Genomic DNA, 16824 nt, shown 5'->3' on the forward strand with positions numbered 1-16824 from the left:
TCATGCGAAAGTGTATGGAAAACTCATTTCTGCTAATTATTATAAATTGTGTGAAATTATTTTACTGAAATACACATATATATACGAAGAAAGTAAGTAGAGACAATAAAATGGATAAAAATAATCCATAGAAAATAAGTAGAAAATAAATATCGATAAAAATAATCGATAGAAAATAAATAGAAAATAAATTGGACACGCACACACACACACACACACACATATATATACAATCTTTTTCTCTCGACGAAACTGTAGATCGTGAGAACGATGCGATGCAGCACTTCTCAAGGCGTGTTTGTTTCCGTTTTGGTGGTTGTGTACGCGCGTGCACCGCTAAAACTGTTTTCAGATGCTTTGTCATATCGTTCCGCGTACTTTTATCAACACGTGATGTGTCAAGAACGGTCTTATCGCCCCCCGAATGCGCCGTCATCGTGGAATCGTGTCGACGCACGTTCCAATCTTGTGATCCAGGTTTGTGGCTCGCAAATTTTTCCGCTCTAGAATTTGCACGAGTATTTACATTCCGTTTATAAAAGTTAATTTCTCCCGCTAATATTAACTTTGCTGAAAAGAGTTAACTCGTGAGAAACCAATTTTGCAGTAAAAATAAAGTTTGCTAATGAAACTAAAAACAAAAGAAAATAATTTTACTAGCTCTGCAAAGGAACAATTAATTAACATCAGTCTCGCGTGTCGAAGAATAAATTTCGTCAGTGCTAAAATTCGAGATGCTTTTCCTCGATATTAATCGATGCGAGCACTTCTTTTCCATATTTACATAAAGATCAATGTGTAGAAAAATCGGTGTCGTACCGATCTCCCAATTCGAGAAGAAATGCAAAATGTTTCGATACATGTCAAATTAAATGTCAAACAGCTGATCGAAATTTTGACAGTTGAGACCACGTGATCGTGTGACGTTACGATTCACATGTTACGTTATTCCCAGATGTTGCACTAGATAGTTGCACCTCAATCGCGATCGTCGTAGCCGCACCTGGGACGGCTCCGGATTTACCCCCACCATCCTCATCGGCGGATCCACTGTAACGCGCCTCAGGAACCACTGTAACATGGGACAGGACCGCGCGCGCGCGATTACACGTAACTTGTCGTAGGCGACGACGACACGCGTTGTGTGTGCTTGCTTTGCGAATCATCGCAACGACTCGCGGAGGATCCAAGAATACCAAAGAGAAGATTTATGTCACGGTTGGATCGATAATTTCCCGAATTTATCGCTCTTATCTCTGTCTCGCTCGACGGGGGATTACACCTTGGAAATATCAAGACGAGCAAGTTGGACGAATCACAACGACTCTGATGAAATTTCGCGCTCGCGAATGCGAGTCAACGGCCTTATCAGCGTCACCAGTCACGAGTATCATCGGCTGCACCGAATCTCCCTCGATCGCGCGATCTTTCTGAGAAGAAGCCTCACAATATCCTCGAGAATCCCAAAGAGAAAAGCGCGAGCATCGAAAGCGTAAAAAAGTCACACGACAAATCCCGAGGGAAAAGATTGGAGGAAACGTCGAGGTGAAGAGAAAGGGCGCGGAAAATATCAGTTCTAAAATAACCATCCCGAGAAAACGATACATCAAAGTTAGCGAGACACGCTCGAGGGGGATCTCGGATCCGATCGCGATCGGAAAACGAGGCGCAAATCAGTGAACGGCCGCGCGTCTCGTGCTGCAGCGCGCACGGAGGAGGAGTGGGGAGGGGAGGAGGGGGAGAGAGAGCGCGCGAGCGAGAGAGAGAGAAGGTGGGAGGCGGGAGAAAGAGGGCGCCAGTACGGGATATCGCGCGCGCGAGACCGGACTTGGCCGAGTGTCGTGGGCGAATTCCTCTGTCGCGCGCCACCGGCTCGCACTCTCGTCGCCGTCGAATGTGTCAGTGAGTCCGTGGACGTGAAAATAACCTAATCTCGTGCGCCGCTATCATCAGTGACGCGACGCGACGTAACGCGACGTGAACGTGACGTGCCGTGCGGTGTATGCGTACGTACGTGCGTGCGTGCGTGCGTGCGGTGAGTCCTTCCTTCCGCGCGTCCGTTCCGTCATCGCGGCGCCGGCCGATCGATCTCGGTCCAGTTCCAATTTCGACGATCGAGCCGGTCGGGCTCGATTTCGACTTTCCCTGCTTCCTCTCGAGCGAGGAGCGAGGAGAAACCGCCGGTCCCCCTCGCCCGTACACGCCCGTCACGTTCAGCTGTCACGTGACGCGCGCGATTCCCGTCAGCCGATTCCTCTCGGCGTCGCGAGAGGATACAATAACATCGCGGACGGATTCAGTGGACGTTTTAAGTGCGAGGAACGAGAGGAGAGCAGTGCGAAGCGATCATCGCCGGGTACCAGCGTCGTTCTATGCGGCAAGATGATGGAGACACAGAATTACTGGGAGGAGAACTCGGCGCATTCGATGCAGGTGAAATATGAGAGGTAAGTGCGTGTGTGTGTGCGCGTGTGTGTATGCATGCGTATGGTTTGCTAAATCGAATTAAAAGCCAAGGCTTCGTCGCGTATCTAGTTAGAATTAGATAAACCTGATTTTGATAGCGATCTATTTTTATTTCTAGATGTATATCTCTAAGATTGTACGATACCTACGAGAGAAAGCAAATTTATTTACTCGTCGCGCGTTTTAAAAGGCGCGCATTTTAAGTGACGTTGATAAATCGATCCTAATTATAATAGGTCATATATTAATGAGATTTTCAAGCTTTCGCGCTAGATTTGATTTGATTAATGAGGATATATAGTTGCCGCAGAAATTAGAAAATAATAATGTATGCAACTCTACGCTTATTTGCATGTAGATTAGTGAAAATTAAAATATAAAAACGCATGCGTATTTTGAAGATTCAATAAAACGCTATAAACAAAGGCTATAAACGTTATATTACACGTAAACCGATTGTAAATAAACGCGAATAAATATATCCATGCCGGCGAAATAAATATCGATAACGTGAAATATGCAAGATATAACGGGCTCATTTCGATACTTTATTTGCGTTATTTAAAAACATCGCATTTGTGTATGCACATTATTTACGAGGATGCGGGAAGGAGAGGAGGGAGAGGAGGTACACGTGTTTTTCCACGAGCGAATGTTTTCGCATAAACGACTGTGTCATGGGTCGGATCGCTAGCGTCATTTGTCACGTGTATAGAAATCAGCCAGACAATATACGAGAGGTACAAGTCATTTACATCTCTCAGCAGTGTCGCGTTGCACGTGCTTGCAAGATGGAGGTGACTCTATTCCTCGCTTTATTTTACCTCGCTTTATTTCACCTCGTGAAAAATTCACCTTTCATTATTATCCGCGGAAACAAACGAGCATGACGAACGACGATTTCGCGAAGTCATTAAGATAAAGTCTCTCTTAGTCGCGAGAAACGTCGACACGTGCGAATGACGACGTGACGCAATGAAGAAAAACAATGTCAAACGTGTCGGGTCGTTTTTACCGCGTCGAGTCGGCGACATATAATAATAAACGGTCGGGTTTTCAAAGTTCCAGGAACTTTCTCGCGTCTGTAGTCCGCTAATTAGCCTCGCTTTGTTTTTTTTTCCCTTGGAGGGAAATTACAGTGGTCAATAATAATCGAAGAATTGCGAGATGGCCGAGAGATTAAAGATCGAGACGCACTTCCGCTTATTTTTGATGCATTGAAGCAGATTATTACGTAAAAAAAAATATTTATGAATATCGTGCTTAATGCGCATTCACACGTATGTCTGTTGCATAACGTCACGCAAACATTGAGACGCTTCGCAGCTCCATTCATCCAACTTTTTCATCCGCATATCGGTTCTCACGCGTGCACGCGGACAAAAGAGTGTTTTTCTGAAGATTCTATCGAGGGGCATCGGTCAGTCGCGGCTTCTTTCTATTTCCGAGTTGCGTATTTTCGTCACGTTTTGTACATCGGAATCCAAATCAGAGGCATACGTTTGCAAAGCATTATGTCTGACATTTAGAATGAATTCTTTCTTCGCGATACAATTCATTCAGTGAATATAATTTTAAAATTCAACACGGAGAAGAGATATATTATACTAACTTCCGATGGCGCGATGTTTTAGGATAATAGAAAACTCTCGCGAATATTGCGTCATCCATTCTGAGAGTATCTTTTCGAATTTCGCTAGATAAGCGAAGGTACTGGCATATTAGACGGCTTTATTCATGATCTCGTGCAAGATTTTGAAACCCATAACATTGAGATCTTATCAGCAAATCAACAAATAGTCTATGATATACGGAAAGTAGTATCCTCGTTATCTAAGTACACATAGGCACTTTATTTTCTCCATCTCTATTTATATATTTTCTTGATAATTAGGCTTGTATAGATATTCTTTATTTGTATTCCTTTGAAAACACGCTACTAAAAGATTCATGGCCGCGTACGAGATAAAATACAGATATCAGTGGTCTGTCAATTATACGTTATAAATTCAGAATATGTCATCGAAGAGAGAGAGAGACGAGAAATTATCTTATTGATATTGTTCGATACTGAAACGTGTCTCGTTTCAATTTAAAATCGCTATCGAAAATAATAATGTATAGAAATTATCATTATTGTGACAATCGCTATTTAAGTATTAATTACTTTATATGGCAATATAATTTATTTTATCGAGATGTTGCAAATATTCTAATTTTTAACCTAGTCGTTTATTAATTCATTAATTTATTTTTTAAATAATTATATAATTAATTTAAAGAAATAATTTTTTTCGTTTATGCATCTATGGTTGTGACTGAAATAATCTGTACGTCGATCGAAATCGTTCTCTATCAGCAGTTCTATAAAGTGCTATTTTTTGCATCTTGGCAATACGTGCCGGCCATTGACACTGCCAATCGATCTGTAGGGATTTATTCACGCGTCCCTCTATGTTTCTCGTATATATATACGCATAAGGCGGGCATTTGTATGAATGCATGTCTAACTACCTGCATAGGTTAGTGCATACTTGTGGGAATACAGGGTATTGCGAATACATAGCTGTTGGAGATCACACAAAATAGAATGCAATTTATTACAGAAGACACATGTATTAATAATTTTCGCGAATTGCAATTTACGAAAATTAAGAATCGTGAAAGAATAAAAAAGAGATAGATAAAAAAATTACGAAAATTAAGGATTATGAAAGAATAAAAAAGAAAGATAGATAAAAAAAAGTTTTTATTAACTTTGGAAAAATATACTTGATTTTTTTTTCTTTTTTTTTTTAATAGGATGCTGCTTTGAGAATTGATTGTGATAAATTGTAGGAAAAAGTGTGACGCTTATCATCTCCATTCACAAAGAGCTTTATTTTTATAGCCTTATTATTTTTTATTTAGACTTGCAATTTTCTCAATCTTATTTTTTTCCCGTTCGATCGCGGTCTCGATATCAATAATCGACAATCGCGGGCGAACAATACCTATATGCGCGATGTACGTCGCGACACCAAGCTATGGCTGGTGACGCAAACGGGATGAGTGCATGCGTCATGGAAAGCAACTGCGACCTGAACGGGATCGCGGTACGATTAAAAGATCGGCCGGATGTCAGGTATTTCGGCGGCGTTATTTGTTTTGCGGCGCAATCGTTCTCCTGTCAATATAAATATATATTACGTATCACAAATATATTATATTTCTTCGACATCGGCGATTTTCGACAAGCAAAATTTTCAATTTTCGAGACATTTTCGATTTTTGAGGAAAAATTATAAGACGTAAACATAATGATACAATCCATCGTATCGTCCCTGAATTGAGCATTACATAATTGATGCGTTTTTAATAACACAATAGTTCGTCAAGAATCATTATTCTAACAAACATAATCAGTGTTCCTCTTGATACATAATCAGTGTCTCTCATAAAAATATGATATATTTACGAAAGAAATAACGTGCTTTTTTTCAGTTAGCTCGACTCGTAAAATTCAACAGGCCAAATTATTAATAAAAGATAACGAAATATGATGATTGTTGCATTTTGCCCTATTAGTTCTCTTACTTCCGCGTCACTTGCGTCTTGCGAGATTCCTGATGACTCGGCAAACAAACCGTCGGAAGAATGAATCGAAGTAAATTAACGACACTTGCGAGAGAGAAAGAGAGAGAGAGAGAGAGAGAGAACTCTCAAGGGGATATAATAACGCAACGTTTCGCGCACGATGCTGCGCCGTGCGTTTCAATTATGTATATTCAAGAAGCGTGCATAATTAGAAGCGCGCGCGCTCACGTGTATATGTGTGTGTGTGTGCGCATGTATATATATGTCGTGTGACTCCACGTGCGCGCGACGAAGGTAAATCTCTTACAGCGCTTCTGTTATGGATGCCTATTCCAAACTCATTTTCCATTCGAGTGCTGCAAATTGCGATAATTACCGGCGTATTACGACAAGCGGCACAATTGCGCGTCGGCTTTTTGCTTAGAATGTAAATTTCGCTTCGCTCCTTGCAATAGTATTGTGTCTCGTGTTTGACGCAGACGTTGGTGAATGACGCGCGCTAACTTTTTAAAATTAACATGCCTCGCTTTTAACATTCGCATTTGCAATTGGATCAATCAAAACAGCTGCGACGATTCCATATTTTACAGGAAATATAATAATATATAATAATAAAAATTAATAATAATAAAATATAATATACATAATAATAATAATAATAAATATAATAATATAATAATAATAATATAAATATAAAAATATAATAATAAAAAAATATAATAATAATAAATATGAAATATATAATAATAAAAAATGATGGGTACATTAAAATAATTATAATATAATATAATAATAAAATACAATAATAAAAATGAATAATAATAAGAGATATATAATTTTAATTAAAGCGTTTGGGGAAATGTTATATCGATCAACAAAATTATCTTCTAAATATTAGTCTGTATAATTCGGAGATATTTCAATTACATAATTGCTTGTACAAGAACGTCTCGTTAAGTCTCTTGAAGCGCTTGCTCTTTGAAATATTTCATACATAATTTTTCATTTACATCGAGAGAAGCGTGTCTCGTGCAAAAATTATCTATATCTGACGAATTATTATCTGTATAAGCTGTAAGTTATACGAAGTAATCTGCGTTATCGTCATCGGCTCTTATCAGCGTAACATACGGGGCCTGAAATTAAATGTAAGTACGAGAGAGCGTGCGTGAGTCAACAGAGCGTGCGGAAATTTTCACACAGGTATCGTGATGATAGATATTTTCCATATATAAGGATGGCTTCTCCGGGAAAAAAAAAACACACGTGCGCGCGAAGCTTCTTTCCGAAATAGAAGTCCGGCGATGACATCAATGGAATTCGATAGCACCAATAATTCTCACGGCCGCGATATTTATACACATCCCGTCTGTCGGTCGCTTGTCATCGGCTATTTATTATTGCGACCATGGGCTGTGCCTCTCTCTCTCGCGCGATGCGAGATGCAAATGTGCGCGTAGATTGACTTTTGGCACGTCGAGGTTAATCGGCGGCGAATCGATTTCCTGTTTATGTCACAGGACAATTCGCCGCCAGTCGATGATTCGGAGAGGTCCTCTCAGGTTTCTCACATACGATGGAAAATTTCGACGATAAAGTCGTATCGCGATAAGGCAAGACAAGGTATATTAGCGCGGTACACAAACGAGAACACATCGTCCGTCGTATCATGTTGATTGTTGTCTTTGGTACTTTTGACATAAAAATACAGGCAAGAAAGAATAAGCATGGTAATCCAATGAACACGATTTAATTCTTACATTAAACATGAACTTGAAGTAATTCGATAATTTTTCAGCTTTTCAGTGTCGTATTTTTCTCTCAATTTATGAAGCTTTAGTAATCGCTCGTAAAATAACGAATATAAATTAAAACAGCTGTTATTCTTGATAATTTAATTTTTTACTCTTCATCAAGAGAAAAAATGACAGCCATATTATTATTCATACTATGATGTTTTCAGCGATAAATTTAATAATTATCAGTCTTAAATATTCTCGTGAGAATTTTATCTGATAGTCATTATTACTCAATAATTTTATGCAGGAAATGTAGACTTTGCAGCAGTTTGTTCTGCCTCTTGGTATATTTTCTATTTAAAATTTGCATCTCCTTTTTATTAATTGACAGTCTCTCGTGTTGGAGGTCGATAATCCTGTCGCTAAAGAGAGGTTCAGTGTCGCTCGGGAAAAAGTGAGAGTCACCTTGACGCTTCTCGCTGTCCTCGTTGCAAGGTGCACGCGTGTGTTGTGTGAGCACGAGCGAATACACGTGCGAGTGATCGTGGAAAATAGTACAGCGATCTTATTACCGGAGGCAGATGATTCATTGCGAAAAAAACTTCTGAATCGTCGCCTTTCATCTTCGAGATTATTCTCCGTTCGCTGCGAATCATTCATTACTCAGACACTCGCGATCTGCTGTCGGTTCTTGACAAGATATGGAAACTGCCAGAAATTTATGTTGCCATTTCTGCAAACAAATCATAGTTCGAGATTGAATAAAAGATTAATTTTTTTTAGAATAAAGTGTAAACAAGTATAAAAAACCGATGACTGCCGTAGTAGATGTGATTTTAATTAAGGCAGTCGCCGGCCTTTCGATTTTTTGGCAAAACGACGAAATCGAGACTCATTTCGGCGAGATTATAAAATCGGGGACAGCACCGTCGGATTTAATCATGTGTTGGCCGTACTATTTCTAGAATTATGAAATGTATTGCGCCAGCCTGTGTCTTTCCCGTGGGATTGCTGAAACACGAATCCAATTCGAATTCGCACGCTAATGCCAGAATTATATCTAGATACTATTCAAAAACGAGCCAGAAAATATTTGTAAAATTTTTTAACGTAGGCTTACGAATATCCTATATAATCTTTGTAGCATATATCTATAAATTTATAATTTCTTTTATTCAAGAAATATTTATCTAATATTTGATAAAATTAATTTAGACCTCATATCTCGTATCTTCTTGGAAAACAGACTGATTATTATAATATGTACATAATAATTGAAACTATATAGTAGCGATATATGCTCAAATAATAATCTATAATATCGCCCTTGACGTTTTTCGACGATTCGCGGGGAACGCACGATCACCGGCACGAAACGGCGCGGCTGAGCCAGAAGTCACGTTGCACGACACGCGCTCGGCGGGATGTAGGTTAGTATTTTTACGCGACGACCCGGTATATATACCCGTGTATGCCGAGTGCAGAACGATACGCCAGGCAGGAGAGAACGGCCGCGTTCGTTTCCTCTTTCCTCTTTCCTCTTTATCCCCTCCTCCCGATCCAACTCCTTATCTGTTTCTCGTCTACAAGATGCATAAGTTACATATTACAGGTATGTAACTTGTAATATCTTTATCCTTTGGCGACTCTTATCAAACTGTTATTGAATTCGCGTGCTCTCTAAAAGTGAATCAGTGTATTATCACTGAAAAACAGTAAATAGTCACTGATTACAGCAGTTATAAGTACAGCACTGTAAATCAGTGATATTTTATTGAAAGAATCATTCAGTTAATAATTTTGACTGTTTCAATCAGTAATATTTCTCAATATCAGTAATATTTCTTTCGTTATTGTAATTTCGTCAGTAATATTAAACTACAATTCATCTCTCTATCTATTTCATATAAAATTAAAAATTTTATTTATATTTACTAAATATTTATTATATTAAAAATTTTATTTTATTTATATTACATTATTATTTTAAATAGATAACGAACGAATAATTTTCATTAAGTCGCCAGACATTTATTTGTCCGATTTATAAAGATCGATTTAATATCTGAAGCCTCTCTATTGAGATTGTATCAGAAATTAAATGGAAATAATACTTCTAATTTTAAATGTCGCTCTTTGCAAACTTTATATAATTCTTATGACTAAAATTAAATACGAGAGAGATAGTAGCGGTAAACGAACGAACTAGCGATTACCTGTTTTACAATAAAATTTACTGGTTTTACAGTGAATTTTATTTTAACTGACCATAATCAGTGAGATATAAAATAAAATAACAAAAAAATAAGCGTTTCCACTGAAGATCAGTAAAATACTCACTGATTCTCAGTGAAATCTTATTTTATTGTTTAAATTAGTGATATTTGCACTGATTCACTTTTAGAGAGTAGAAGAAAATAATTTTTATCTTTTTTTTATTTTGTATATTTGTTTTTAACTTCGAAAGAGAGATTCTCATCAGCGACGAGAGATATTTTCCAATATTTGGATTATAAATGAGGCGTGTACTACATTCGAGTGTGTCACTCGTATATCCTTGACCTTTTGCAAACTCATCGCGCGCTTGCGTCGTCGACACGTCAAGTAGGTGCATGCGATTTCGCGAGGACTTTCGGCATGCGAGGCTTGCGTAACGCGAAAGAATTAAATGCTCGACACATGCGGGAACACGCGCCGCGTTAATCGATGCCCGATGTAGCGAATAATTGCCTTTTCTCGATTCTCGAAATACTCGATTGCCAGGCTACACGTCCAGCCTAATGCACGTAACAGATCCGCGTTTTGCAACCAGAATGCGTGATAATTCGAAAGGTATCGTACAACGAACGCTCTTGTCAAGAAAGCTAAGGAAAGAATGCATATCTTTCTCTCATGAGAAAAGTGGATTTTTTTAAATAACGTTTTTTAACAAACATCGAAATGCTTTACGCGGTGAAATATAGTTTGTAGACACAATTGTATGTATGTATGTGTGAATAAAAATTTATTTTTATATTTTTTTATATAGTAGACTTTGCATCAGAGAAATTTTCAGCGTCTTCATTTGTAGTTAATGAGATTTAATTAAAAGTTGCAGTAATTTTTCCATCGCAATTGCATCAATTTTTCTCATCTCGTTTTAATTCCTACGAGAACATTTTGAATTAGCATTATTAGAATAAAATATTGAACTGAATCATGACCTCTGAAATAATACAATAATATTCAGAATGAAAGATCACTATCCGATAATACGACACACGTGCGGTTCCGATTACCCATTAACAAGTTGTAAGTTATCGCGCCACCTGATCTACAAATGAATCAAATGGAATCGTTTAGTTCACATAAAATTTGAATTAGACTCGAGTTATGGATGAAGGTTCATTAAACACACGTACACACTAAAGACATTCTTTTTTTCTTGAAACTCGTTTACATCGTGTTAAATAACGTATGTGACGTATTTGTTTCACTTCACTTTGACAGCCAAAGTCGGAGCCGTCGAAACGTTCGCCGATGCCTGCAGGTACAATTTCGTGAATTATGTTAATTCGAGATATAATAGGGGCCATTCGAGGCGACGACCTTCGACGGTTGGGCCGAGAATAACTTAAACCGATCGTTCTATTTTATTCGGAAACGAGAGCACGAGAGAAACGTTAACGACGAAGGGAAGATTATCGAGTACATTGGCGCATCTGTTCCCCAGCTGTCAACCGCCAATTAAGCATTGGGAGTGGGAAGATGCGTCGTCTTGATGATTGCAAAACATGACGAAGCGAAAGCTTCACAATGTTGTCGTCGAGGGTCAACGAGGTCCGTGAAACCTCGCCGCGAAGTGCGATATATAAATCATCTCCTTGCATCATTGGGAAGATGAAGCGATTATATACATATCGAGCTGATCATCAATCCTTGCCTTCGCGCTGTAGTTTAGTCTGCCTGCTAAATATATACACAAGATATCTCGATGGAGACTAAACCGAGCCGCTATTATAGGTGATTGAGAGATTTTCGGAGAACTAACAATGAGTCTCGGAAGATGGGAATTTTATTTTATTGTTCGGTAAATCCCAAATGGATTCCAAGAAAACCTTCATTCCGGATTTTAATTAGCAAAGATACCCTCGATATGAAAAATTGCAAAGAATACCATAAACGACAAACTTGATATTCTTCGATTAATTTTCAGGTCACGTTCGAACGTGGAATTCATTCCGAACGTTTAATAGCTGCGAGTCATTTTTGTAGTATTTAATTGCGAGTAATATGACAAATGCGTCTTTTTACGCGTGCACGTGCACGTGGCCACGTGCATGTATTGTCAGTCGCAAGTACGTGTCTCTGGCAACGCATCGATCGGGCCTTGTGTAGCTCGCACGTACGTATCTCCGATAAGGAGGCTGTTGTCGGCGACGCACGCGTTCGCGACACGCATGATCGTCGTGACGTGCGTGCATGTATGTACAAACCTTCTCGTTATTATTCACGTGTTGCGATGCTGGCGGCCATCTGCGCTGCCCAACATTACACGTACACCACGGTCCATCACTTCCTGGATGAGGCAGTTCAAGCATAATGTAATCGGGAAAAATAAAATTAATATCTTTTTTCTAGACGTTTCAGTAGACTTAATTTAGTAATAATTATATATAATATTGTGAAATAATTATAATTTACACAGTAAAAAATAAAATGTTAATTTGAACATTTTTCACACGTCCCAGAAAGTCCACTCTAAATTTTAAGTTCAAATAACTCATTCGTCGTATGTTACTTATTGACAAACTAAAAATGTTAAATAATTGACACAATACATTTATTTTTGTTATTGTGATTTTAAGTGTAATGTAAAGATAACATACAAATTAATTGAAAATTACATGAAAAGATAGTTACAATAACTCGTAGGAATTGTTGTAGGACATTAAGCATATATATAAGATTAAATTAAATCTACTGAAAAGTCTAGGAAAAAAGAAATTAATTATATATTATTATTAGTATTTTAGTAAGAGAGGGAGAATTAATTTCTTTCTTACATCACTAACATGCGTCGATTTTGAATGTTTGCTTGAAATAATGGAAAATTAAAAAGGAAAATACTTTTTACCCCTCTATTTTCTTTACTGTACAAATTGCTTGTAAACAAATTATTATTTTTGCACGCAATATATTTTCTCTGGAAAATATTTTTATCCATCATAGAGATCTAAAATTTTCAAAGTCTAACGATTTGTTCCATATTCATCAAACGCCAACGCAGATTAGCATAACACGGCGGATTTAACGAACCGCGATGATAAACTGTTACATGGGAGCTTAAAAGAATGTGTTAATTAAGATGATAAACACGCGATAATAACAACAGTGAGCGGCAATTAACCGGCAAGCGGCGTAACGAATAGATTTTTACCGCCCGTCGACGTTTGTTTATGCGTAGGTATGCGTGACGGATGGCATACCTACCTGCATACCTACGCATTCGCGAGCAACCATGTGAAAGTGAATGGTATCGCATCGGTGCATGCTGCAGTGCGTCGTGGCGTGCGAAAAACGTCGTCGAAGGACGCGCGAGATCTCGATCTTTGCGGGGACCTGGTACGTCTCTCTGCTTTGAATTTAGGTCGGAGAGATAATCTATCTCTCTCTATATATATATTCCTACATTTTTTAAAAACTTATTTTATTAAATTAAAGAGATTTCATTTCTCTCGTTTTAGACGTTGAAAATCGAGGGTCAATCGTTGTGGCAATCATTGTACATTTCATTAGGAATATATTGCGGTAATACAGTAAATATAATTTTAGGAATATGTTTTAGAAAAATATGTATTGAAATAATACTAGCAATATAAGAAAAAAGTAATACTTGCACTAAAGATCTCGATCTTTGCGGGGACCTGATTCGTCTCTCTGCTTTGAATTTAGGTCGGGCAGATAATCTATCTCTCTATATATATATATATTCCTACATTTTTTAAAAACTTATTTTATTAAATTAAAGAGATTTCGTTTCTCTCGTTTTCGACATTGAAAGTCGAGGGTCAATCGTTGTGGCAATTATTGTACATTTCATTAGGAATATATTGCGGCAATACAGTAAATGTAATTTTAGGAAATACATGTTTTAGAAAAATATGTATTGAAATAATACTAGCAATATAAGAAAAAAAGTAATATTGCACTAGAAATACTTTTCCATTTTGCAATATTGACAATAAAATAATAATAGGAATACTAACAATACAAAAGCATTATTAACAATACAAAAGCAATAAATGGCAATGTTAGCAATAAAATGTACTGCATTGCCAAAAATAGCAATCGCTGTACATTTTTTGAATAGTGGTTGTCCCCTCGTTGAAAGTCAATGACATCAACTCTTCCATTGGCATTTTTGAATCCTTGTAAAATTGGAAAGGCACGAAATTACAAGGAGATATATATAGATGGCTAAATTTTACGATCTTTATTATTTTATTTCGAGGAGAAGGAGAAACGATGTTTATAAAATTTAATCAGCGATGATTCAAATGTCAAGTGAGTGAATCAGGCGCTCTGTTAGAGTCACTGGCGTTTCGCATATAATCGCCGGAAATTTTTGACGCGAGAGTAGCGCATATAGCGCGAAATGGGATTGCCAGTCAAGTGAATCGGCTCACGCACGTGCGCCCGCGCAGCCGATCGTGAAAGTGAACGCATGCACGCGCGAACGAGCGACGCGACGCGACGCGACGCATGGTGGGCAGTAAGGTCGATGAAGGACGCCTTGTGGATGGATCTCGGGCACGACAGCTCTGCTATGTGCGAATCTCACGCCCGGCATGATCGAAATTGCGGATCAGCTCCAAGATCGATGGGACCGGTCGCCTTGAAATTTCGCTCGCTTCTCTCTCTGTTCGTAATATTTATTACACGGAATTTCTAGAAAAATAAATTTTGAAGATAGGTAGATAAAAGAAAATGTATAACGAAAGTTTTTAATAATGTTATTTTATTGTTTGATAGATTAATTTTTAGATTGAAAAGTCAAATTTTGAAAAAGTGTTTTCAGAGAACGCGGATAATAAATTTTGCTCGTTCGAAATTTATGGATGTTTTGACAGTTCAATCTTCTACTCGTAATGTCACCTAAGAACAGTCGTAATACATTCGATTGAAAGGTGATATCTTGAAATTAATCTCGAGAGTAGGTAAATATATCTATAAATAATATATAGTAACTAGAAATAAACAAGGAAAAAATATGAGCGGTCCCATGGACATTAAAAGCTTCTACTTTGCGGTTTATCGCTTCGTCAACATGATTAAAGATTGACGGTCGATTGCGGTTTCTCTTTCACGAAAAAGCCACTATATAAATTCCACTCTAAGAGAATATCTAGATATTAACGTTAGAAGAGTAGTTGATCGTGCAACCTCAATTTTTTATTACAAATTGAAGAAAAATCTTTCTTTTTTCTTTTTTTAATTAAAAAAATTTTTTTTTATTTATTTTTTTTCTAATTTTATGGACCTGAATGAAGAGGGCTAGAAAGAGTTATGGTTAAGCTTGGAGCTCTTTGAGCGACACTACGTGGGAGCGGTATACGTAATCGTGAGCTAGAAGGGCTCCGGGAAGGGCATTTCACTGGATCGAAGTCATCTCCACGTGCATCGCAGTGTTGCGTCATCGTCGATGTCGTTTGTCGCGCGCACGATCAGAAAATTCTCCGGGCGAGATGGGCGGCTTCATGTAATTGTCGCCGTTATTAATGGAGCGACATGGTGTCTCGTTACGAAATTTTATCCTATCGCTCTGCGTAGGTTGCACGCGTGTAGGCACGTCGTACTTGACAAAGGACGTTGACAACGTATTGATGAAATAGCGACACTTTCCCCCTTGACGCTCCGATACTTCTCGACATTACTATTTTCATCGCGGATTTCTCCTTGATATCGAGTGTAAAGTTATTGATATACTTGTTAAATTAACGATATTGATTACGTGTTATCACCGAGTTTATCGCGAATATGACACATTTTATCGTACTTCTTGAAAATTTGAATCATATACACTCGATATTATTGGAAATGGTGGATCATTTCCATTTCCTCGAATTACATTTACTTTATTTTCATATTTTTTTTAAATATTAAAATATATGTGTTTTATATTTAATTATATTTAATTTTTTTATTATATTTTTTTATTAACTGTTTTTTATTATCCTAACGATTTCCATCAAAAAGATTAATATTGATTTTAATACTTATTTTAGAAATTAAAATATGTGTCTTATATTTAATTTTTTTATTATTAATTTTATGCAGCTACTTTGTTATGTTATTAAAATCCTAACAATTTCCATCAAAAAGATTAATATTGATTTTCACTTATTTTAGAAATTAAAATATATGTGTCTTATATTTAATTTTTTTATTATTAATTTTATGCAGCAACTACTTTGTTATGCTATTAGAATCCTAACGATTTCCGTCAAAAAGATTAATATTGATTGTGAGATTTAAGAATATTAATATCTAAAATTATTGATAGCTTTCGGTAAGCGACAGTAAACATCGACATTTGTTTCAATATCGATGTCTCGATACAGTCTTCGCAATCCTATTCGGGGCACGCTATGGCTGCTCGTGCATGTGTGTATGTGTGCATGCATGCAGTTTCATCGAGATGCGTAATGCGCGCAGGTGCATACAGGTGTCGGCCGATGCGTATGAAAGAGAACGATGTAGTTGCACTGATGGGCCGAGAGGAGGAGGGGAAGGATGGGAAAGAGAGAGAGGGAGAGAGAGCGGGGAAGTAGGGGACGCGCGATTCTAGTCACATGCTGGAAAATGTCAACCACGTGCAGGTACACGAGGCGCTGCTCGCCTATAATCCCACCCTGATATAAGTAAAACGCGCCGTTGTCGTCTCGCAAAAAAGTGCGATAAAAAAAGCTGCCAGCTGTGCGTTACGCAATTCACGTGGCGCACCTCGCGGAGAAAACTACAGCCCACGTTTTTTTTTTTTCTTACTTTTTTTTCTCCAATT

The 16824-nt window shown here is 37.7% G+C and overlaps 2 protein-coding genes across 2 annotated transcripts in view; both read left to right on the top strand.

The window, feature by feature from the left end:
* Window positions 1–906: 906 nt before the first annotated feature.
* The window catches only part of Cwo (transcription factor cwo), a 35573-nt gene continuing 19655 nt past the window's right edge, over window positions 907–16824 (top strand). The window contains exon 1 of the mRNA XM_083104846.1: window positions 907–2447. Within this exon, the coding sequence (XP_082960972.1) occupies window positions 2383–2447 (65 nt within the window). The 5' untranslated portion in view covers window positions 907–2382. The remainder of the gene's footprint in view (window positions 2448–16824) is intronic.
* LOC145974816 (uncharacterized) lies at window positions 6870–13650 on the top strand. The gene is made up of 3 exons (XM_083104849.1): window positions 6870–9393; window positions 13228–13385; window positions 13508–13650. The coding sequence occupies exons 1-3, from the start codon at window positions 9372–9374 to the stop codon at window positions 13640–13642; spliced, it is 315 nt and encodes a 104-aa protein (XP_082960975.1). The 5' UTR covers window positions 6870–9371; the 3' UTR covers window positions 13643–13650.

The sequence above is a fragment of the Camponotus vicinus genome, unplaced genomic scaffold (assembly GCF_025532165.1).
Source record: "Camponotus vicinus isolate PSW18456_S1 unplaced genomic scaffold, iyCamVici1.0 SCAF_7, whole genome shotgun sequence".
NCBI classification, from domain to species: Eukaryota; Metazoa; Arthropoda; class Insecta; order Hymenoptera; family Formicidae; genus Camponotus; species Camponotus vicinus.

What these genes read in the sequence shown, in the direction of transcription:
- LOC145974816 (XM_083104849.1), top strand. Translation starts at nt 9,372, where the DNA reads ATGCATAAGTTACATATTACAG. An exon ending in GCATAAGTTACATATTACAG is followed by an intron (nt 9,394 to 13,227) that starts GTATGTAACTTG and finishes GTTTATGCGTAG; the next exon opens with GTATGCGTGACGGATGGCAT. An exon ending in TCGATCTTTGCGGGGACCTG is followed by an intron (nt 13,386 to 13,507) that starts GTACGTCTCTCT and finishes CTCTCGTTTTAG; the next exon opens with ACGTTGAAAATCGAGGGTCA.